General features: G+C 45.7%; 1 protein-coding gene across 4 annotated transcripts in view; it reads right to left on the bottom strand.

Moving 5' to 3' along the window:
- The window catches only part of BSCL2 (BSCL2 lipid droplet biogenesis associated, seipin), a 57,032-nt gene that overhangs the window by 23,804 nt on the left and 7,719 nt on the right, over window positions 1-25,509 (bottom strand). For 3 of the 4 annotated variants that reach the window (XM_056527144.1, XM_056527143.1, XM_056527145.1), the window contains exons 2-8: window positions 24,577-25,088; window positions 22,163-22,244; window positions 16,566-16,709; window positions 16,353-16,487; window positions 15,033-15,130; window positions 1,692-1,815; window positions 1,537-1,609 (exon numbers count right to left, since the gene is read on the bottom strand). In XM_056527144.1, the coding sequence (XP_056383119.1) occupies window positions 1,537-1,609; window positions 1,692-1,815; window positions 15,033-15,130; window positions 16,353-16,487; window positions 16,566-16,709; window positions 22,163-22,244; window positions 24,577-24,788 (868 nt within the window). In that variant the 5' untranslated portion in view covers window positions 24,789-25,088. The remainder of the gene's footprint in view (window positions 1-1,536; window positions 1,610-1,691; window positions 1,816-15,032; window positions 15,131-16,352; window positions 16,488-16,565; window positions 16,710-22,162; window positions 22,245-24,576; window positions 25,089-25,509) is intronic. The other variant, XM_056527146.1, reaches the window with a different exon arrangement.

Here is a 25,509-nt window from a genome sequence, read left to right as displayed (position 1 = left end):
TCAGGGCACATTCCCTTTCTCTGTTCCTCTTTCATACATAATGGACATACAAATGTCCCTTTTGAAAGATCTCGGTTTTCTATTCAACCACGAGAAACACAATTCTCATTTCATCGCAGTTAAAATTTCTAGGTTTTATTGTTAATACCCAATCAGCTCTAGGGCGCTCCAATCCTGAATTAACCCTGCAGACGCTGCGGTCACTGTGATCGCAGCGTCTATTAGGGTAAAAGAGGGAGCTATGACAGACATAGGCATAATTCTATGGAGTACAGATGTGTACTCCATTGAATTATGTGTATAATAGTAAAAAAATAAAGTGAAAAAATAAATAATGCGAAAAAAATTAAATAAAAAATGTGAAAATTTAAATAAAAAATTAATAAAATAAATTATATATTATATATCATATAAAATACACCCCAAAACACACCCAAAAATAGTCCCCCAAAAACGGCAACATGTCCCACAAAAAAAAAAGAATCCTGACACAATTGAAAAAATAAAAATGTTGCGCTCACAGAATACGGCGACTTACAAATGTGTTTTTTAGAAAAATAGTTTTTATGCTGTAAATGAACTAAAACTTAAAAAGTGTAGAAATTTGCTATCGCCATAACCGAATCAACCTGCAGATTAAAGTTAACATGTCATTTATACCGCATGACGAACGACCTAAAAATTTTTTTTTTTAATAACAACCGCAGAATCTATATTTTTTTTATGTAAACCACCTCATAAAAAAATAAAATAAAAAACGATCAGTGTCCCATGTACCCCAGAATGATACCAATGAAAGCGTCAACTTGTCTCCCAAAAATATTTTTGCACCCCAAGGCCTCTGCGACTTTATAAGCCCCAAAGTCCACACAGCACGCCTTCATGTATGAGGCATGTGGTGGTGACATTCTGCAAGCAGGTCCCTGATCTTTTAGATGAGGTCCTGGCCTACCGTTTGACATGGACCCCATCCCCCCCAATATGCCTTTTTGGTCATAAGCCTAGTAGGCTACCTAACCGTACCTTCCGAATTGCACAACATGTCCTGTTAGAAGCTTGTATCCATAATGCATCACAATGGAAGACACCTTCTCTCTTAATGTTATTGCCTGCATTAACACAATTATGCTTAATGAGAAATTGACAGTGATCCACAAGGATGCTGTGGAGCTTTTTTTCAAAAGTTTGGGACTCTTGGATGTCATCCTCCCACTGCACCGATATGCAACACTGTATGTCTCTATACTGAATCTATTGGCCCGCTGCACATCATGCTGTTATTCCATTTTTTATTTGCTGGCCCTGTAGTCATAATACTACATAATACTACAGGCCCTGTTTTTGCTGGGCCTGTAGTATTATGTGCCCTGTAGCCATGTTATTTATACTTTTGAATGCCCATTTGGGCTCTGTTTATGTTTATGTACTGTATGCAATAGTTTTTTGTGAATCTAATAAAAGCTTAATGGTTTGTTTGTTAAAAACTATAGCTCCCATCATGTCTGGACGGCCAATCTAGGAAGTAACAAGTCTCACCTGACTGAGCAGCTCCCCCTTCTTGGGTCTCAGTTCTCTCTGTTTCGGTACTGTCCTGCCCCCTGTTACCAGCCTACAGAGAAAAGCAGTCATGTAGTCACATACTCATCTACGATCACTGTACATTCTTGGTATGTGTTAATTTCCTTACTCACCCTTAGACGAGACCTTACAAATCCAAACTGTAGGTAGCTGAGCAGCACTAGGACACTCATGAAGACAAAGTTGCTGCTAATGCCAATAATAGCAGAAATCACTGGATAGTTGTACAGTATATACCTGCAAACAGATTTCAGGGAGAAGAACAAAAGTTGGTGAACAGGGGAGAATGAAATCTGGGAGCTAGTTAGGTATGATCTACACGTTAGACATAATAATCTAAAACAAAAATGTTCAATCAAAAATAAAGGGTTATCTGCTGTGATAATCAATAACTAAAATAAGCCTATACCAAATAGAGTATGACAAAAATACCCAGTTACTAGAAGTTCCTCTCTGTCTAAAAAATGTGACTGCCTCATTCTTCACAAACTGGAGTACATTCAAGTAGTACTAAGTTTCTGATTTTTGAAGGTGGAGGATGGGAGTGCTAGAGATACACAAGCACTGTATTTGGTAATCTCCAGAGCTCTCATAGGCATGGAGTGTGTGCAGACACGCCGCTAGATACACAGTAAGGGATGGGGCCTCATTCTGGCTATCGCAGGGCTGGGTGGGGGTCTCAGTGGTCAGACCCCCCACGATCAGAAACTTAAACCCTTTGGACAAGAGATAAGTTTTAAAGTACTGGAGTACCTCTTAAAGGGTATGTCCATACAGGGTGAATATTCAGAATTTTCTGCAGCATATTATAGTAGCGGCAAAATGGATGGGATATGAAAATCTCGCCCACACACTGCATAGAAATTCTGCGGCATGTCAACAGTTTCCACAGATTTTAAGTAAATTAGATTTTTTCTTCTACAAAATTAACGTAGTTTGCATACAAATTTTCATGATTTAGTTTAAAGTGCTAGATATTTTCCACAATGAAAACTCTGCAGTGTATCTGCCCAGTGTGAACATACCTTAAATGTAATATATGGCCCACAATGAAGTCAGGGGCTCTACCAGAAATCCCAATAATACACCTAGGTGACCATTGGCCAAACATAAACTGATTCTTAACAAGGGGCATGCAGCTTAGACTACATTCACACTGCATTTCAGGGCTTCCACTGGCTTCTGCTATATGTCAGCAACCTGTGAGAAGGGCAACCTATAAATAAGTCCCCATTTACTTCAAAAGGGCAAACATATTGTCATCAATGGAGAAAAACAGACATCGTCACACATCTACATCATGAACAAAGATCTTGTGTTGGGACCCGCTAAACACAGGTGGCCGTGACGTGGCTAGCAGCCTTGCACATTATGATCATATATCACATATCACACACACACATATATATATATATACACACAGTACAGACCAACAGTGTGGACACACCTTCTCATTCAAAGAGTTTTCTTTATTTTCATGACTATGAAAATTGAAGATTCACACTGAAGGCATCAAAACTATGAATTAACACATGTGAAATTATAGACATAAGAAAAAAGTGTGAAACAACTGAAAATATTCTAGGTGGAAAGTGTCCCCAAGTGCAGTCATAAAAACCATCAAGAGCTACAAAGAAACTGGCTCACATGCGGACCTCCAGAGGAAAGGAAGACCAAGAGTCACCTCTGCTGTGGAGGATAAGAAATCGCAGGTTAACAGCAGCTCAGATTAGAGACCAGGTCAATGCCACACACAGTTCTAGCAGCAGACACATCTCTAGAACAACTGTTAAGAGGAGACTGTGTGAATCAGGCCTTCATGGTAGAACATCTGCTAGGAAACCACTGCTAAGGACAGGCAACAAGCAGAAGAGACTTGTTTGGGCTAAAGAACACAAGGAATGGACATTAGACCAGTGGAAATCTATGCTTTGGTCTGATGAGTCCAATTTGGACATATTTGGTTCCAACCACCGTGTCTTTGTGCGACGCAGAAAAGGTGAACGGATGGACTCTACATTCCCACTGTGAAGCATGGAGGAGGAGGTTTGATGTTGTGGGATTGCTTTGCTGGTGACACTGTCAAAATTGAAGGCATGAAGGCCTCTTTGACATACTGTCTGGCGGCATATCTACGTGTCTTTATTGATACCTACTTTGTCTACCGTATCCAGGGGATTGTCCTGGCTCATGTTTTCTTTTGTTATGCCTTTAAAAACCAATAAAGAAAATGTTGTTAAAAAAAAATTGAAGGCATACTGAACCAGCATGGCTACCACAGCATCTTGCAGCGGCATGCTATTCCATCCGGTTTGCGTTTAGTTGGACCATCATTTATTTTTCAACAGGACAATGACCCCAAAAACACCTCCAGGCTGTGTAATGGCTATTTGACCAAGAAGGAGAGTGATGGGGTGCTGCACCAGATGACCTGGCCTCCACAGTCACCAGACCTGAACCCAATGAAGGCAAAAAGGAGATTTTTTTACACTTATCGTAAAATCCTTTTCTCAGAAGATCCATTGGGGGACACAGGAACCGTGGGTATATCTTGCTGCCACTAGGAGGCTGACACTAGGCATAACAAAAAAAGAAGTCGGCTCCTCCCAGCAGGATATACCCTACCTACTGACTCAGAGAGACTCCGTATTAGTCCCAAAGCAATAGGAGGAACCGAAAAAATTATGCAGAGTCCGGAGGGAGCCCAGTCAAAACAAGTGAACCAACAGACTGACAGGCGACCGACCCTCAGGTAACGGGGTGGGAGCTGTGTCCTCCAATGGATTTTCCGAGAAAGATTTTACGGTAAGTGTAAAAAATCTCCTTTTCTCGTTCAGCTCCATTGGGGGACACAGGAACGTGGGATGTACCAAAGCAGTCCCCGGGACGAGAAAAGCAAATCAACCTAGAATCAAGCGGACGGCAAAGCCACCGCTGCCTGGAAAACCTTACGCACCAAACTTGCGTCGGCGGATGCAGAAGTGTGCACTTGGAAGAATTTGGTGAACGTGTGCACCGAAGACCAAGTGGCCGCCTTACACACCTGTAGGGCGGAAGCCCTGTTAAAGACCGCCCAAGAGGCCACCAGAGAGCGAGTGGAGTGAGCCGTAACCTGGAAAGGGGGATTCTTCACCTTAGAACGATACGCCTCATAAATGGCGGACCGGATCCACCTGGAGATGGTGGCCTTAGAAGCCGGCAAACCCTTGCGTTGGCCCTCCGGAAGGACGAATAGCGAATCTGACCGGTGGAAAGAAGAGGTGGCCGAAAAGTAAGCCCGTAAAGCCCTGACTACATCTAGGTTGTGAAGTGAGCGCTCCTTAGGATGAGACGGAGCAGGGAAGAAGGAGGGAAGAATGATGTCCTTGTTCAGATGAAAGGAAGAAACCACCTTTGGTTGAAAAGAAGGTACTGGTCGGGGCACAGCCTTGTCCTGATGAAGAATCAGGAAGGGTAGTTGACTGGAGAGAGCTGCCAATTCCGACACCCGTCACAGCAACCAGGAAGGACACCTTCCAAGAAAGGAAACGAAGGGAGATGTCCCGGATAGGCTCGAAAGGACCGGACTGCAAAGCGCTTAGGACCAAATTCAAGTCCCAAGGGGGAGTAGGAGACCTGTAAGGAGGAATCTCACGAGCTACACCCTGAAGGAAGGTGCGAACAGAAGAGTCAGAAGTCAGAGGCCGCTGAAAAAGAAAAGACAGCGCCGACACTTGACCCTTTAGAGAACTAAGAGCCAAACACGTTTCAAGGCCCGACTGCAAAAACGCCAGGAGATTCGGCAGAGAAAATCGAACCAGAGAAAGAGAGCGGGCCTCACACCACCGGAAATAGGCCCGCCAAGTTCTGTGATAAATCCTAGCTGAGGACTGTTTACGCACCCTGAGCATGGTGCGAATAACCGCCACGCCGTCAAACATAGCGGCAGTGAATTGACGTGGCAAAGTGAGCCCTGAGAAAGAAGATCAAGGCAATCTGGCAGCCGAAAGGGAACGTCCGCCACGAGCCGAACCACGTCGGCATACCAACAGTGGCGGGGCCAATCCGGAGCCGCAAGAATGGCCGAGATGCTTTCCGCCTTGAGTTTCCTCAGCACTTGGGCAGAAGAGGAAGTGGTGAAAACAGATAAGGGAGAGTGAACCGAGACCAGGGAATGACGAGAGCATCCGCGGCCAGTGCCAGAGGTCCACGTCCGGAATCCCCCAGCGATGGCAAATTGACCCGAACACCTCTGGGTGAAGAGACCCCTCCCCGGGGTCGGGAGAGGAGCGACTTAGAAAGTCCGCTTCCCAGTTTTCCACCCCCGGGATGTGGATCGCCGATATGGAGGGAACCAGGCGCTCCGCCCAGATCAAGGTATTGGATACCTCGGCCATGGCAGCGTGGCTGCGATTGCCCCCTTGACGGTTGACATACGCCACGGCCGTGGCATTGTCCGTCTGAATGCGGACCGGGTGGCCCCGGAGAAGTGACTCCCAGTGCCGGAGACAAAGGAAGATGGCCCGGATCTCTAAGACATTGATAGGAAGACTGTTTTTTTGAGGGTACCAGCGGCCCTGGACCGTCTAGTCCAGAAGAACGCCCCCCATCCGAGGAGACTCGCGTCCGTCGTCAGGACCAGCCAGTTCAACGGAAGGAACAAGCGACCGCTCAGGAGGAGAGGAGAGCGGAGCCACCAAAGAAGCGACTGGCAAGCCGAGGTAGGCAGACGGATCCGACGATCCAAGGACAGGGGAGATCCGTCCCAGAGAGACAGAATGGTCCACTGAAGCGGGCGGCAACAAAACTGTGCAAACAGAACCCCCGCCATGGCCGCTACCATTCTGCCCAGCACTGCCATGCAGGAGCGAATGGGCACTAGAGTTGGGCGTCTCAAGAGACGGACACCGGACAGAAGAGCACTCCGCTTGTCCGGAGGGAGAAAAACCCGGGCTCGGTATTGAACAGAAGGCCCAGAAAAACCAGAGACTGGGAGCGAGAAAGATTGGATTTCTCCTTGTTGATCAGCCACCCGAAACTGGTCAGAGACTGGAGAGTGATGTGGATACTCTCCTCGTTCTGGACCAGGGACGGGGCCTTGATAAGCAGATCGTCCAGGTAAGAGAGGACAGACACCCCTCGAGAGCGAAGAATGGCAATGACAGCCGCCAGGACCTTGGTAAAGACCCTGGGGGCTCTGGCCAGGCCGAAGGGCAGAGCCACAAACTGAAAGTGACCCTCCGGAACGGCAAACCGCAGAAATTGCTGATGAGGAGGAAAAATCGGGATGTGGAGATCCCAAATGTCCACTGAAGACAGGAATTCGCCCTGATCCATGGATGTGGCAATCGATCGCAGAAGTGGCGAAGTCGAAGGTGCCGATTGAGGAGTTTCAGGTCCAAAATCGGATGGACCATTCCCTCTTTCTTGGGAACAATGAATAGGTTTGAATAAAAACGATGGAAACGATCCTGAGGAGGAACAGGCACAACGACACCTTGCTCCAGCAGAGTGCGAATGGCAGAGCGAAAACCTGCAGCCAGGGCAGGCGAACGAGGAGGCCGGGACCGAAAAAAAACGATCCCGGGGAAGAGAACCAACTCGATCCGGTAACCGTCGGAACCCAGGAATCCTGGACTTGTGCCAACCAGACGTCCCGAAAGAGGGACAAGCGACCGCCCACCTGAGGGACAGCCCCTGGTGGGGGCGCCCCTTCAAGTTGAGGTAGGCTTGAGAGTTCCCGACTTTGCGGGAAAACGGTTGGAATGGCCATCCTGCTTCCAGGAGGGGCGAGGTCTGAAGGACAGGGCCTTCCTAGCTTGTGAGGAATCCGACCTGTCCTGGCACCCTGAGCCCAGGGAGCGAAAGTACCGAAAGGGAGCCGTCTTGCGACGAGCATCAGAACTGCGTGCCTTATTCTGGGGAAGCAAGGAACTCTTACCACCCGTAGCTTCAGATATGATGTCGTCCAGCCTTTTGCCAAAAAGACAGCTGCCAGTAAAGGCCATTTCCGTCAGAGATTTTTTTGGAAGCCGCGCGAGCGTTCCAAGCTTTTAGCCACATAGAGCGGCGAATGGTGACTAGATTGCCAGACGCAAAGGCCGCACAGCGTGTTGACTCCAAGGAAGCTTGACATATATAGTCACCCACCTTCGAGATCTGGAGAGCAATATCTGCCAGATCATCAGGAGGGGCCCCGGACCACACCCCTTGGCGGAGCTGAGAAGCACAAACTGATAAGGCCTTTGAGACCCAGGTCGATGCAAAAGCCGGAAGCAGGGAGGACCCAACTGCCTCGAAGGCGTAGATTTTCAACCCGCTTGTCCGCGGGATCGTTGAAGGAAGCGGCATCTGCCAGTGGTAGGGTGGTGGATTTAGATAAAGAGAGAGAGACTGGGGGGTTCACCAACGGGGCGATGAGTACGTGTAAAGGAAACTCCAGGAGCAGGGTCTGGAGTTCCAGGGTCCTGTAGATGAAAGGTGTCCCTGAAAGCTGACAACAAGCTGTCCACCAAGTCCGACATGGATGACAGCTCCTCAGAATCCGAATGTGGATCCGAGTCCGAGTCCACCAGTTCTCCCGGACACCGGAAACGGGCAGTGGAAGCACCGGATCTAGGTGACACGGATCTGTTAGGGCGAGCTGGGGATCGGGAACGGCCCCTAGGAGAGTGACCACACGACCAAGGATGCCGCCTGGAAGGAGGGGGCCTGGAGCGCGAGCGGCAGGAAGACCTGTGCTCAGGAGAGGAGTCTGAATAAATGACCCTGGGACATCTGTGAGAGCATTGATGGTCCAAAGACGGCAAACTTGTCTCCCGAGGAGGACGTAAGGAGGACTGCTTTAAGGCTGTAGCCACCTCCCTTGAAACCTGCACCAGATCAGAAATCGTCTGGGAGAGAGAAGACATCCAAAACAGGGCAGGGTCAGAGGTCACGCGCTCCGGGGGGGGCTATCCTGGCCGGGGGGATTAGGGCGGGAGGAAGAGCAGGGAGAACAGATGGGTTCAGCCAAACCCCCCGGAACTTTTACTTTACACCACGTGCAAGCATAGTATGTGACCGAAGCGGAGACCGCCTGTCTGTGAGAAGGTTCTAAGCTGGGGGCAGACATTGCAAAATACAGAGAAGTCAGCTACCCAGAGACTGAAAGAAAATGGAACAAGCTCACCCAAGGTTCCTGTGCTTGAGGTCCCTGTAGTCTTGCTAGGAGCACACGGACAGCTTGCAGTACCAGGTTCAGGCTGCTGCAGCAGATATGGAGCAGCCAGAGAGGAAACCCACAGGAGCAGAGTGCAGCAGCAGATCAAGGGGGAGCAGTGGAGCAGAGTGCAGCAGCAGCTTGAGGGGGAGCAGTGCCGGACTCTGGAGCTGAGGAGCATCACGTGATCCCCGAGTAAAAAGGGGACGAGACAGAGGACCCCTGCAGCGCACGCAAGCACAGGAGAGGCTGAACAAGCCCGCCGTGCGCGTGCTGTGCAGGGATTGGAGCGCATCTAAGCGCGAAAATGTGTGGGCGGAGCTACACGCGGTCGGACTAGGCCGAAGCCGCGGACTAAATTTGCGAGCGGGCCCGGACGCTCGCGAGACACTGCTGGTGTACGGAGGTAGGGAAAAGCCGGCAGCGGTCCCCAGAGCAGTGGAGACGGATGCCGGAAAAGTCCAAAAGCATGCTGCAGCAGCGTGCGCATACTGTGAACGGGCCAGCTGGCGCAACAGCAGCAGGACCCAAAAAGGTGCCCCCTCCACACAGATCCCAAATAACGGTTAGGCCAACTGTACCCCTTCCCCAGATTATCCCCTGAGAGGTCACATCAGAGAATAGAGGGGGGGGGGGGGGGGGGCTAACATACTCACCTAAGGATGTAGTATACTTACCTCTCTAGGAGTAGATGAAAGGTGTCCCTCTTCAACCAGTCTGGGCCAACTGCATCATACCAGGCTTCTATAAGTGGGGCGAGCAGAGGCAATAGGTGACCCGGACCCAAGGTACAACCTGGTGCTGGTCGGTGGCGAGGAAGGGTTAACATACCATACTCTATGGGCCATGCCCTTCAGTCACATGTGGGGGGGGGGGGGGGGAAATCAGGCAGCGCCATGCTCCTGTCACCCCAACCTAGAAAAATAAAAAAAGGAGAGAAAATGCTCTAAAAACTAGAAAATAATAAAAATAGACCATGTCTGGAGATAACCAGACCTGCGTCTGCCTCCTAGGACACTAAGCTAAAAACTTAGTGTCTCTGAGTCAGTAGGTGGGGTATATCCTGCTGGGAGGAGCAGACTTCTTTTTTTGTTATGCCTAGTATCAGCCTCCTAGTGGCAGCAAGATGTACCCACGGTTCCTGTGTCCCCCAATGGAGCTGAATGAGAAAGGGCCAACAAGTGCTAAGCATCTCTGGGAACTCCTTCAAGACTGTTGGAAGACCATTTCAGGTGACTACCTCTTGAAGCTCATCAAGAGAATGAGTGTGCAAAGCAGTAATCAAAGCAAAAGGTGGCCACCTTGAGGAACCTAGAATATGACATATTTTCAGTTGTTTCACACATTTTTGTTATGTCTATAATTCCACATGTGTTAATTCATAGTTTTGATGCCTTCAGTGTGAATCTACAATTTTCATAGTCATGAAAATAAAGAAAACTCTGAATGAGAAGGTGTGTCCAAACTTTATGTCTGTACTGTATATATACACACACATATATTATACATACACACACACACATATATATATATATATATGCTGAGAAGCATAGGATCTTTGTGCATGATGTAGATGTGCGACCATGTCGGATTTTCTTCACTGATGTATCCATTATCCTGGATAGTTGACTGTATTACCCAGTCCAGTCTGACTGCTAATACGTTTTGAATATGGACCAAGGGTAGTCTATATTAAACAGGGCCCTTTAGGTTTAAATGATAAATTAGATCCGAGTATATTTATCGGATGTCACTGCTTTGCAAGCTTGCGTAATATTTATGTGTTTAACTGTTTTTAAATTGCACTAATGTTACTTTGTTTGTTAAAGCAAACGCCTACTTGCATCAGTGCCAGGTATTTAAGACCAGTACTGATGCAGGGAGGGGAATGGTCTGAAGTAGAACACCCAGCATGAGAAACCGCTATCATCACTGGCGGCATCCTGCTTTCCCATGTAACCTGTTTGGTGTGTTGCACCGATAGTCAATAAAAGTATTGTCACTGCTTCAAGATTGATGAGTGCCATTCTCTTTGGTTGGTGTAAATTAAACAAATGTTTTGCCCACTGAAGTCGATAGGATCATCAGGTTGTATGCCGGCTTCCTCTTTTCACAGGCTGCTGACATATAGAGGGACATTTATCAATGTTTGCTTATGTATTCTTTTTTTTGTAATTTTTTCCTTACTTTTTTTTTTGCTTAAAGGACAAGTCTCACAGTAAACAATGGTTCATCTTTTAGTGCAGAAGGTAAAGTTATATAGGTTTGTAAATCACTTCCATTACCAGTGCTGCTTAGAAACAAGCTTTTTCTGCATTCTTCTGTCTGACAGGAAATTCAGCTGTTCCAGGTTTTCATGACTTTCGACCCCCTATTCAGGCTGTTATCAGCAGCATCCAGGGGCCGTGACGTGACAATTACCCAGAAAACCCCTGTGCTGCAGAGAGCTGCCTGAGCTCGGCCTTAGCCCCTCCCATCTGATGAATATTCACACTGTCCTCCCTCTGTTGTGCAGTGATTGGCTGAGCAGCACTGCCTATATGCCGGCTGATTCAGATCATAGTTCTCTCCCCTCTCCTTGCTAATGTTTTTACACTGATAACGGAGGAGAGGGGGGAGGGGAGGGAGCTGCCAGCTGTCACACTGAGCACTGGGGAGAGAGGAGTGCAGGGCAGAGGAGGGGGGAGGTGATTGTGCCAGTGTAAAGCTATTTCCCTGAGAGGAGGAGGGGGAGGGAGTGATTTTACAGTGTAAAACTGCAGCTTCAACTCCAGGGTCCCTCTCTCTGAGTACTGAGATTACATTTTGTTTCCTCGTGGCCACCCTGCTGTATAGGGCTATGATTGGAGCTCAGTGTTATGTGGGAGTGGCTAACATAAGTTAGGGGTGGTAACAAGCTCTCTGCTCAGGCAGCTGAGAGCAGGAAATGTGAGCAGTGCATGCAGGGAAATGTAGTCTTTGAGATCACAGGCATAGCCACCATAACCAGGAAGTAACTGGAATTTATGAGCTGAATAGCTGGTGAATGGGGGCTGGAAAAAAAATCACAAACATGTCAGAGAGGTGGTAGGTGAATATACTATGGAATGGCTAGGTATTTTTTTTTTCTTTGCTGCATGGGATATCTTCTTTAAGTGCGATATTATTTATTTATCATCCGGTTTCAGCCTGTTGATAATTTTCTTTCATGTAAGCAATTTTTCCTTTTTTACTTTTTCTGCTCCATGTTTGAGCTGGAGTAAATTTAGTCAATTTTTAACCCTGTTGCGACTTTTTTTTGCGCAGTTGCGACTGTCGCAGTTAATAAATACCTGACTACTCGTAGTCCATTTTAAAATTATTACTACGTACCATATATACTCGAGTATAAGCCGACCCGAGTATAAGCCGAGGCCCCTAATTTCACCCCAAAATCCCAGGAAAAGTTATTGACTCGAGTATAAGCCTAGGGTGGGAAATACATCATCCCCCCTGTCATCATCCAGACCCCCGTCATTAACATCCTCATCATCATCACCTGTCATCATCCCACACCCCCCCTTCATCATCCCCACCCCCCTTCATCATCCCCTTGTCATCATCCCCACCCCCCTTCATCATCCCCTTGTCATCATCCCCACCCCCCTTCATCATCCCCTTGTCATCATCCCCACCCCCCTTCATCATCCCCTTGTCATCATCCCACACCCCCCCCCCCCTTCATCATCCCCTTGTCATCATCCGCCCTCAGTGGTCTTCAACCTGCGGACCTCCAGAGGTTTCAAAACTACAACTCCCAGCAAGCCTGGGCAGTCCATCGGCTGTCCGGGCTTGCTGGGAGTTGTAGTTTTGAAACCTCTGGAGGTCCGCAGGTTGAAGACCACTGCGGCCTTCGACATCATCCAGCCCCCTCTCACCCCCTTTAGTTCTGTACAGTACTCACCTCCGCTCGGCGCTGGTCCGGTGCTGCAGGACTGTCCGGTGGGGAGGTCGTACGGTGGGATAGTGGTTCCGGGCTGCTATCTTCACCGGGGGCGCCTCTTCTCCGCGCTTCGGGCCCAGAATAGAGGCGTTGCCTTGACGATGACGCAGAAGTACGTTGGCAATGAACGTACCTCTGCGTCGTCGTCAAGGCAACGTGACTATTCTGGGGCCGGGCCCAAAGCGCTTAGAAGAGGCCTCCCCGGTGAAGATAGCAGCCTGGAACCACTATCCCACCGGACGACCTCCTCACCGGACAGTCCTGCAGCACCGGACCAGCGCCGAGCGGAGGTGAGTACAGAACTAAAGGGGGTGAGAGGGGGCTGGATGATGTCGAAGGCCGCAGTGGTCTTCAACCTGCGGACCTCCAGAGGTTTCAAAACTACAACTCCCAGCAAGCCCGGACAGCCGATGGCTGCCCGGGCTTGCTGGGAGTTGTAGTTTTGAAACCTCTGGAGGTCCGCAGGTTGAAGACCACTGCGGGTGGAGAGTTCACTCGAGTATAAGCCGAGGGGGGGTGTTTACAGCACGAAAAATCGTGCTGAAAAACTCGGCTTATACTCGAGTATATACGGTAGTTAATTTTTGGAAAACTTGCTTTTCTCGCTTTCCAGTCAAAATGTCGCACGAAAAATTGCGTAGTCGCAGTTGCAACAATTTTGCGACAATTATAGTAAAAAAAACCTGACTAAACCCGTTGATAAATGTCCATAATAGTCTTTATAAAGCACAGTGGAAATACAGATACACAGTGGCAATGTAGTCTTGATTGTCAACAAGCGATTTCAGTAAACTGGCAGAGCCATCCTCCTCCACTTTATATGATAAAAGCTGCTTTTGGCAGTGAAAAGGCAGAGAATATGGTGCCACCCTGTATTAGAAGTAAAATTATTCCTGCTTACAAAGAGGGCAACTCTGGTAATGTTTAGATATGAAACTGTTGATAATGTAATTCTAAAGTATATTAAGGTGGCTCCAAAGGGGGAACTTCCCTTAAAAAAATGATAGATATATAAACAAATAAACTGAACATACAGCTCTATGATGAAGATTGCAATCTTTATCTCTGCCCTTACAGTCTATGTATGTATTGTAATGCCAATGAGTGGGAAAAAAACAGAAACCTGCAGAGCTCCACACACATGTCTTCTCTTTTCCTTGCCAGGTCTTTTTTTAAACTTTTGTGCATGTAGTAGCAAAGGACGTTGCAGTCACCGGTCCAGTATAAAACTTCTTTATTAAAGAATGTCAGCGGGTGAACAGGTCAGTGTAGCGGGAGCGCCTCCATGGGACAGGTGGTATCCGTTGAAACCATCCGTCCCATGAGGCGCTCCCGCTACACTGACCTGTTCACCCGCTGACATTCTTCAATAAAGAAGTTTTACACCGGACCGGTGAGTGCGACATCCTTTGTTTCTACGTGCACAACATTTGCCTTGCTTTTTGTCAGAACTGCAGCAGGTCCCATTTGTGGTTTCCACCCAGTCAGCTTGGTTTTCTTATAGAGCTAGTTGGTTACACATAGCTATTGCTGTACTCCTTTGAAGTGCCAGTCATTCCCTTTCTCCTATTACACCCTTTTTTAAACTATGTTTTCTCTGAACACAGAAGCATTTCAGAGTGAATTAAAGGGGTTCTTCGGTGAAAACCTTTTTTCTTTTAAATCAACTGGTGGCAGAAAGTTAAACATATTTGTAAATTACTTCTATTAAAAAATTTTAATCCTTCCAGTACTTATTAGCTGCTGAATGCTACAGAGGAAATTCCTTTCTTTTTGGAACACTGATGACATCACGAACACAGTGCTCTCTGCTGACATCTCTGTCCATTTTAGCAACCATGAATAGCAGATGTATGCTAAGGGCAGCATGGTGGCTCAGTGGTTAGCACTGCTGCCTTTCAGTGCTGTGGACTTGGGTTCAAATCCCAATGCCCAAGGACAACAATAAATAAAGCATTATTATTATTATAATAACGTCAGCAGAGAGAACTGTGTTCGTGATGTCATCAGAGAGCATTCCAAAAATAAAAGAATTTCCTCTATAGTATTCTGCAGCTAATAAGTATTGAAAGGATTAAGATTTTTTAATAGAAGTAATTTACAAATATGTTTAACTTTCTGAAACCAGTTGATGTAAAAGAAAAAAGGTTTTCACCGGAGTACCCCCTTAAAGTTGTTTGTAACCAGGATTTTATGCTGCCATAGTGTAGTAGTTATGGAGGTTTTTAATTTTCTGTAGTTTTACAAGTGTTTTCCCACATATAACAAAGGGAAGCATGAGTATTATGAGATCTGAACACAAACATAACTCACCTGAGACCTGTAAAATGTGCATGTACCCGCAGCTCAGCACTGTATATCTGTATGTGGACACTTTGTATCTGTATTACAGCCCCAGTGGTTGGAACATACTGAAAATATAATAAGAAAAACAATGGTACAAATTAAACCGATAAAAGGAAATAGGAGTGTAAGAATATAAAATGAGAAGAATAGGAAGCGGAATTAAAGGGGTATTTTATTACTAGACATGTATCACCTATGCAAAGATTATTCATAGACCCTTCATACAAGTGCAAAGTGGATGGACATACGGAAGCAGAAGAAAACTCCTGCCTCCACTGCACAGGGGATATTAGCAATGGTGAATGTGTACAGCCTGGATCTCTGAAACAGACCACCAACTGGGGTGAGTTATACCTCTTTTTAATCAGATTCACCTGCACTATAACCCTGTTTATTGGGTTTAGTGCAGGAAAACAAAGTGTCAGTTTCCATTTAAAATGGGTTCTCATTATTAAAGTAGTCTATAAATCAGCATACCAGCAAAAAGGTTTTCTGACATATACCATTTATCCACGTTGGCCCCATTAAGTTCACTGAGCTAAGCGCAATCTACTAGTGACTATGGTCCAGTATCCAGACATATACTGTTATTTTGTATGTATATATATATATATATATATATACTGTTATGTTGCGAGACTACCAGAAAGCTGTGACTATCTTTTTGTGAACTGGATATTTCTTGTTGGAGTTTTCTCTTTTACTACAAATCCCATAATTCTACTTTCCTCCCTCCAAAACATCAGCCACCCCACCCATTGAACCACAAACAAGCTGTATTCCATGCAAAAGACCAGTGCTTTCTAACCAGGGTGCCTCCAGCTGTTGCAAATTCCCTGTGGTCCCTAAACCCATTGAAGCAGAACAGGCTGCCTGTCATCATCTGACTAGTGAGGTAATGTCTCGGCAGCACTGCATCCTGGGAATACCTGAGACAGGAGTCATTTCGTATGCTGTTAAAAATAAATATCCAGAGCAAAAATCACATAAGAATGCAAGACCAACCATCAGAGACAGATACAGACATTATATTATTAACTACACTAACTTTACAGCCCCTGTAGCATAGTCATAAAAAATTCCTGTAATAGCCCTTTAAGATTTAAATTAATTAACAGCAGACCTTTGGGAGGATATGTTCACTAAGAGATTACTGGGGGTCTGACTTATCGAGACATTGGTCATCCATAGTGACACTTATTAACAGAAAAGAAGTGTTCTTGTTTGGCAATTGTTCTATTACCTGCTATGGGACAGACAATTATAGCTATTTCTAATATTACTAACCGAATCTTCTCGATATTCAGAGTGCAGCTCAACTTCAAGAATTTGCTTTTGCTCAGAAAGCCCAGAAAGCAACAAAGGGAATGAGGCCACAGTATCCAATGTCTTCAGGAGTGGGGACTTGTAGTGCAGCATAGCCTGAGAGACATAACATGGTTACAAGGAAGACAAAATAAATGAAGTTCACGGGAAGAAAGGGAGAGAGTAGTAACTCACCGATCGAGCCGTGTAAGAAATCTCTTTTCCCCCTCGTGTGTAACATGACATTGAAACCATAAACATCCCAAGGTCTTGGTTGACAGTAGACTCAGGCACCCAAAGTTCTAAGGTTATACGATATGGCTGTCCATACATAAGTACCTAATGGAGAGGAGAACAGATTAGAAGGATGAGAAAGCATCTGTCTATGACTAAGATCTAGAGATATTATATACTTGGTGACTACTTAAAACTACTGTCATCCCAGACAATTACTGGGTACCGTATATACTCGAGTATAAGCCGAGTTTTTCAGCACGATTTTTCGTGCTGAAAACACCCCCCTCGGCTTATACTCGAGTGAACTCTCCACCCGCAGTGGTCTTCAACCTGCGGACCTCCAGAGGTTTCAAAACTACAACTCCCAGCAAGCCCGGGCAGCCATCGGCTGTCCGGGCTTGCTGGGAGTTGTAGTTTTGAAACCTCCGGAGGTCCGCAGGTTGAAGACCACTGCGGCCTTCGACATCATCCAGCCCCCTCTTACCCCCTTTAGTTCTGTACAGTACTCGCCTCCGCTCGGCGCTGGTCCGGTGCTGCAGGACTTTCCGGAGAGGAGGTCGTCCGGTGGGATAGTGGTTCCGGGCTGCTATCTTCACCGGGGAGGCCTCTTCTAAGCGCTTCGGGCCCGGCCCCAGAATAGTCACGTTGCCTTGACAACGACGCAGAGGTACGTTCATTGCCAACGTACTTCTGCGTCATTGTCAAGGCAACGCCTCTATTCTGGGCCCGAAGCGCGGAGAAGAGGCGCCCCCGGTGAAGATAGCAGCCCGGAACCACTATCCCACCGGACGACCTCCCCACCGGACAGTCCTGCAGCACCGGACCAGCGCCGAGCGGAGGCGAGTACTGTACAGAACTAAAGGGGGTGAGAGGGGGCTGGATGATGTTGAAGGCCGCAGTGGTCTTATACCTGCGGACCTCCGGAGGTTTCAAAACTACAACTCCCAGCAAGCCCGGACAGCCGATGGCTGCCCGGGCTTGCTGGGAGTTGTAGTTTTGAAACCTCTGGAGGTCCGCAGGTTGAAGACCACTGAGGGCGGATGATGACAAGAGGATGATGAAGGGGGGGTGTGGGATGATTACAAGGGGATGATGAAGGGGGGATGTGTGGGATGATGACAAGGGGATGATGACAGGTGATGATGATGAGGGTCTGGATGATGACAGGTGGTGATGATGATGAGGATGTTAATGACGGGTCTGGATGATGTATTTCCCACCCTAGGCTTGTACTCGAGTCAATAACTTTTCCTGGGATTTTGGGTTGAAATTAGGGGTCTCGGCTTATACTTGGGTCGGCTTATACTCGAGTATATACGGTATATGGAATGGGCAAGCAAACTCTGTCCACTCCAATCTAAACAGATGATAGCCAAGCATTTTTTTCTAAAAACCCCATAATGTTTATTCCAATGACAGATCAGTCATCCAAAAGTGTAGGTCTGTTATTATTTAACCCCTTAAGGACCAAGCCCATTTTCACCTTAACCCCTTAAGGACCAGCACAAATAAACCTGTACGCCCCTGAAAGACCAGGCCTGTTTTTTCAAATCGGGGATGTCTGTCTTCATTAGAGAATAACTCTGGTAAAGTTTTGCCAATGACGATAATTCTGACATTGTTTTTTTTTGTCACAAGTTGTCCTTCATGTACATAGTAAAAGTAAGCCGAAATAATAATTATTTTTTTTTACAATGCAAAAAATCATGAAATTTTGAAAAACTTTTCGATTTTTTGCTATTTTAACACTAATAGGTTGCATATATTTATACTTACTGACCAAATAGTTTACGAAACTTATACTTTCAGATGTTTACTTTATTTTGACAGCATTTTTTTGTTTTTAATTAACATTTTAAATTAATTAGAAGCCTAACAATTTAACTTTAAATTTTGAAAATTTTGAAAAGTACATCTTTTTTTATGTGCTATGCAAGGTTTGCAGAAGTTTGAAGGTGGTAGAACATAGGAACACCCCCCCCCCCCAAATGACCCCATCTTAAAAACTAGACCCCTCAAGGTATTCGTTAGGGGGTACAGTGAGTATTTTAACACTATAGTTTTTTGGCAGGAATTATTACAAAGTCAGTGTTAAAAATTCGAAATTTGCATTTTTTTCACAAATGCATCATTTGTGGGACATATTTTTTGTACATCACTTCTGATATTACAAGAAATGCACCCTATATTTTATTAAGCTACTCGGCCCGTGTTCGGAAATATCCCCGCTTAGGCCATATTTGGTTCCTTGGCTGCGTGGTAGGACCCAGAAGCAGAGGAGCGCCATTTGGCTTTCAGGGCATCATTTTAGGCCGAATGGATTGTAGGCCGCACTTCATGCCTGCAAAGGGTTTTAGCTGCCAGAACCATACAGAACCCCCACAAGTGACCCCATTTTGGAAACTACACCCCCTAAAGTATTCATCTAGACCAAAAGTGAGTACATTGAGTCCTTTTTGTGTGGCTGGAATGGATACAAACTCAGTGGAAAAATTTAAAATTTCATTTTTTTTTCACAAATGCATTATTTGTGGGACATATTTTTTGTACATTGCATCTGAAAAGTAGAAAAAGCACCCCATATTTTATTACGCTGTTCGTCCCGTGTTCGGTAATACCTCCGCTTAGACCATATTTGGTTGCATGGCCACACGGTGGGACCCAAAAGGAGAGGAGCAACATTTGGCTTTCAGGATATCATTATACAAATTATAGTCCGCACTTCATCTTGCAAAGCATTCTAGCTGTCAGAACAATACTGCACCCCCATAAGTGACCCCATTTTCAAAACTACCCCCCTAAAGTATTCACCTAGGGCAAAAGTGAGCACGTTGAGCCCTTATTGTGTGGCTAGAATTATTTCAAAGTCAATGGAAAAAATAGAAATTAGCTTTTTTTCCCACAAATTCTTTATTTGTGGAACATCCTTTTGGTACGTCGCTTTTGAAATGGAGGAAATACGCCCATATTTTATCACCGTGTACGTCCCGGGCTGGGCAGTACCCCTACTTAGGCCATATCTGGTTGCCTGACCGCCTGGTAGGACCAAGAAGGAGAGGAACCCCTTTGGCTTTCAGGGTATCATTATATGAATAGTCCCCATTCCTACTGCGTTTCTGCAGTATCGGTGTCCGTTGTCATGTCAAAAAAGGGATGCCAATGTATACTGTAGCAGTCTCATTCAGAAATGGATGGAGCTTCTACAGTATACGTCAGCATCACTCTTTTTCACATGATGCTGACGGATACCTCTAACACTGCAGAAACGCAGTATGAATGGAATGCAGTGTAGGGGCACAGAGCACATCTGCGGCTTATTTCACACAGCGGATGCCCCCCAGCAGTCACAAGGGCGAGATCACTGCTGTGGCTGGGTAGCTCAATGTGTCCGCTCATGACTGCCGGCAGGAAAGTGGACACATAAAGCTACCTAGCCGCAGCAGGAAGCTCATTATTGTGACTGTTGGCGGGCATCCGCAGCACGTAATATGCTGCGGATGTGCGCAGTGTGATCCTACACATTATGCATTTTTATTTTTGATTATATTTATTTAATAAATACGGTATATTTTTATTATTTTTTTTACACTTTTTACATTTTTTTTTACACTTTATTTTTTTTACACTTATTGTCTTTACACTTTCTTTTTTACACTTTTATTTATTTTATATTTTTTTACACTTTTTTTTAATGCTTTGGAATACTTAGTATTTCAAAGCATTGCAACTATATGCTGCCTGCTAGTTTTACACTAGCAGGCAGCACATGAGGACGTGCCTCTGGCACATCCTCACAGGCAATAACCAGGGCAGACCTGGGGGTCCTAGTAAGGACCCCCGGCTGCCCAGGTAAGCAGCAGCACCCTGCGGTTGTTGCAGGGTGCTATAGGAGAGACAGAGGGAGCCCCCTCTGTCAAAACTCCTTACAGCTCGCGGTCGCTTCCGACCGCGGCTGTAAGGGTTAATTTGCCGGGACCGAAGTTTTCTTCGGTCCCGGCAGTGTGGCAGGTCCCCGCCCAGGATCACACACAGCACCCCGCGCTGCGGGGTGCTGCACGGGTGACAGAGGGAGCTCCCTCCCTCTGTCATTACACTTACAGCCCGCGGTTGTAAGAGTTAAACTGCCGGGACCGAAGTTTACTTCAGTCCCGGCAGTGTGGCAGGGTCCCGGCTGTGTGTTACAGCCGAGTCCCTGCCGCGATCTCGTGGGTGCACAGGGCAGCACCCACGAGAGCCATGGACGAGTATACACGTCCTAATGGCTGAACGTGCATTCAGCCTGGACGTGTATACACGTCCATGGTCCTTAAGGTGTTAAGGACCAGGCCAATTTTATTTTTGCGTTTTCAGTTTTTCCTCCTCGCCTTTCCATCTACAGACCCATATAAGGACTTGTTTTTTGCATGACCAATTGTACTTTGTAATGAAACCTCTCATTTTACCATAAAATGTACGGCGAACCTACTAAAAAAAATTTTCTTAATTTCAATTAAAACCACAATTTTGCACATTTTGGAGGGTTTTGTATTCACACTTTACGGTAAAAATGACAAGTGTTCTTTATTCTGTGGGTCAATACGATTAAAACGATACCCATGGCTAGATACTTTTATATTTTTGTGCCGCTTAAAAAAAAATCTAAAACTTTTTGTACAAAAACAGTAATCTAAAATTGCCCTATTTGACCACCTATAACTTTTTCATTTTTCCATATATAGGGCGGTATGAGGGCTCATTTTTTGCGCTGTCATCTGTACTTTTTATCAATACCACATTTGTAGACATAGAACTTTTAGATAATTTTTTTTATAAAAAAAATTTTTTTTATAAAATGTGACAAAGCAGCATTTTTGGACTTTTTTTTGATTTTTTACGTTTACACCATTCACCGTACGGGATGATTAACATTATATTTTGATAGTTCGGACATTTACGCACGTGGCGATACCAAATATGTTTATTAAAAAAATTACGCTTTTTGGGGGTAAAATGGGAAAAACTGACAATTTTCCTTTTTATTGGGGGAGGGGATTTTTCAACTCTTTTTTTTTTTTTACACTTTTCATGTCCCCATAGGGGACTATCTATAGCAATCCTTTGATTGCTAATACTGTTCAGTGCTATGCATAGGACACAGCACTGATCAGTATTATCAGACTGCGGGTGATGGCCGGAGCCAGGTGGGGGGACCTCCGGCCGCCATGCTGGATGATTGGATCCCCGCGGCAGCGCTGCGGGCGATCTGATCATCCATTCAAAGTACCGCACTGCCGCAGATGCCATGATCTGTATTGATCAGGGCATCTGAGGGGTTAATGGCAGACATCCGCGCGATCGCGGATATCGACCATTACCGGCGGACCGGAACCTGCCGTGTATGACGCAAGCACCTTTCCGATGCTCACAATCATACACAGGACGTAAATGTACGTACTGGTGCGCAAGGTCCCGCCAAACCAGGACGTATATTTACGTCTGTGGTCGTTAAGGGGTTAAAGAATATGTACAAACAGGCTGTACAAATGTGACACAGGTTACCCTATGGTGCAGCTCACCCTGTCGCGGTTATTCCTCAGAAGTGATACATTAGCAGTGGGAAATGAGCACAGGATCCCAGGCGGGGGGTTACAAGTGGAGCTGAAAAGATAAAAGAAATGTAAAAAGTTCAGAAGGATTTAGTCGCAGTGTCCCTCACGCCCTTAGAATGTGTGATTGGCTATATTGTAGTAGCCATATTAGCCCAGTGATGCAGAGGCAAAATGATAAGGTTTGCAGAATCTTGTAATCCTTTTTTTAATTGGACTAACAGTATTTTGTAAAGACAAGCTTTCAGGAGTCCTCCCTTTATCAAGTTAAAAGCATTTCAGAGCACATAAAGAGAAAACACACAAGTTACATCTCACGAATATGCAGGTTACAACAACAACAGTAGACGATTCACACTAACACTAAGGGTGCTTTCACACCACATTTTCAGCCTACGGCTGCCAGATCTGGCTGGGGGAGGGGAAAACCGTGCGCTTCTGTACCCCAGCTGGAACGGCGCTGAAATCCATTGACTTTAATGAGCCAACCGGAGTTACCGTTTGACTCAGGTCGGCTCATTTCTGCCCCGTATCTGGTTTTGTGACCGGACCTAAAACCGTAGTATACTACAGTTTTAGGTCCTGTCAGAAAACCGGATACGGGTCGAAAATGAGCCATCCAGAGTCAAATGGTGACTCCAGTCGGCTCATTAAAGTCAATGGATTTCAGCGCCGGTCCGGCTGGGGTATGGGAGCACACGGTTTTCCCCTCCCCCAGCCGGATCCGGCAGCCGTAGGCTGAAAACGTGGTGTGAAAGCACCCTAAATTCACAATTTTGCTGGGTTCTGCTAAAGGGAGCTTTGCTGCTTCCCCCATTAAAAGGGCAGGAGTTAAGCAGAGAGAAAAAATGCTCCTGTAAAATACTGGACACCCAACGGACCCCATTTCAGTTTATGGAATCCGTTGATTGTCTGTTGTAAAAAAATAAATATATTTAAAAAAGGCACTTAATGGGAGGAGCCCATTGGCGGTGCGAACGAGCGCTAAGTTGGGTAATAAGGGTGTGAGGAGAGAGAGCAGGAATGACATAGTAATTCAGCAGGTCATAGCGATATACAAGAGAGAGAAGAATCCAGCATAGGTTTGGTTAGAAGAAATTTTGATAATGTGCTAAGAAACTCATATCCACATCAAAGGACAACTGCAGCGTGATTAACACTTATCCCCTATCCACAGGATAGAGGATAAGTGTTTGATTGCGGGGGGTCCGACCGCTGGGACCCCCACGATCTCCCTAACGGGGCGCCGCCATTAGCGCTCATGGTGAGTGGTTAAGCGCGTAGCGTCGACCTAGAGGTCGACGGTGACGCCCCGTCTCCTCCCCGTCCCCATACAGTTCTATGGGGGAGACGGGCGAACACTGCCTCCCCACCTCTCCCATAGAGATGTATGGAGGAGGCGTGCCGGCTGCAACGTCATGCTGCGGCCGGCACGTCCAATGCACGGGACAGCCACGGCCCCATACAGGAGATCACAGGTCCCAGCGGTCCCAGCGGTCGGACCACCCGCGATCAAACACTTATCCCCCATCCTGTGGATAGGGGATAAGTGTTAATCACGTTGTAGATGTCCTTTAAGTCCACGTTTATTATGCATTTTTTTTTTAAGAGAAGACCAAAAGGATACAAATTTTTTTTTAAAATAAAGCATAATAAACAGAGCAACTAAAGTCACAAGAAATCTGGCCTGATAAGTGTGTGGTCTTCTCAAAGAGGTAGTCTTTTGGAGAAGTCTCACAGTATATGTTTTTAGCCTTTTCTCTTTTAAAATGTACTTCATAGACGGACTGTCAGTCTGACAAAGTGGTAATGACAAATGTATACAATTGTGTACACCTTTTTATTGTGAGACTGTAAGAGAAAGGGGTTTTGTATGGTTTTGTTTTTCTTTCTGCAAAACATTATTAAAATATGTAACGTAAAAGAAAACCTTAGAAAGATTTAACAAATAGGATTATGCCATAGGGGTTAGGGTGACCATCCTACAGCTAAGTTATAGAAGTAGATAAAGTTACCCCTCACTTCTGACTATAGTGAACATACCTGACAACAGGAATATTAGGTGCGGTGTGTTTTCATTCCAGCTATGTAAAACTGATTTAGTTCCCTTTTATTTTCTAACACCAGGCTGTTATTGTAGCAGCTTGATCCAGGGGGGTAGAGAAATCTATGGGGTCCTGACTTGCCATATAAAAGAGATTCTGTGACACATAATATGCATGGAGCCTTTGATGCAAATGTGAACAGAGCTTTATACATAGAATTACATAGAAATATTGTTTTGGCACACATTTTCTTTTCACCTCACTTTAGCAATATTTTAAATAAGCACAGACATATCCCAAAAGCAGTTGACTGTCTATAGGTTGCACATGTATACATACCTGTATTGGTAATGCACAGGAGTGGAATACTTGACAGTCGGCATATAGGAGAAGTAAAAGCTGCCATACAAGAAGACGGCTACCCAGAGAAGCAGAAGGAGGACACAAAACAAAATCCCAGTCTGAAGAAGCAGCCGTCGAGTCCGCAGGAACATGACTAAACACATGTCTTCCATCCATAGTAGAAGAGGTGGTGACACTCCGTGTGACATACTGGCGTATAGGGAGTCCTCACAATAGAAGCCTTAAAACTGCAGTTAGTAAAGAGTCTGGGCTGTGTGGCTCCTAAGCAGAGCTGTAAGTGTCTGTATAAGTAGTTTAACAGGCTCTACTGTATATACCTACACAAGTAAGCAGCGAGCTGTATACTTATGCACGTGAAGAGGAGAGCATGCACATCATACTCCGCTAATGCCCATGTTCACCAGGCTGGAGACCGCTATCAGTGCCAGGCTGGATGTGGTTTGTCTTTGTGTGTGTCACATTACTGCTCAGTGTGGAAATAGAGTTATCTGTGGAGAATAAAGAACTGTGTGAAAGAGGACAGAAATTATAAGGGGGAGGATGCCAGCCTGTGCAGAGGTTATAAAAAAAAAAGATTCCAGTTAGCAAAAAATGATGAAATCACATCTGTATATGGGATTATAAGGAATCAGTCCTGTCAAACTAATCTGATCAGTTTTAATAAAGAGGCTATTAATGGTACATACTCGGTCACTGGTACAAGTGGGTACCCCAGGGGTCAGTTTTGGGTCATATGCTCTTCAATATATTTATAAAAGGCCTTGTAGAGGGATTATAAAGTAAAGTTTCAATCTTTGAAGATTATACTAAACTCTTTGTTTAACACAATAAAGGACAGTGCAATGTGTATAGTATATAACACAACAGAGGACAGTGCACTGTATATAGTACATAAAACAACAGAGGACA

This window comes from Hyla sarda, chromosome 6, assembly GCF_029499605.1.
Source record: "Hyla sarda isolate aHylSar1 chromosome 6, aHylSar1.hap1, whole genome shotgun sequence".
Classification (NCBI taxonomy): domain Eukaryota; kingdom Metazoa; phylum Chordata; class Amphibia; order Anura; family Hylidae; genus Hyla; species Hyla sarda.
This window is presented reverse-complemented; position numbering and strand designations above follow the sequence as displayed.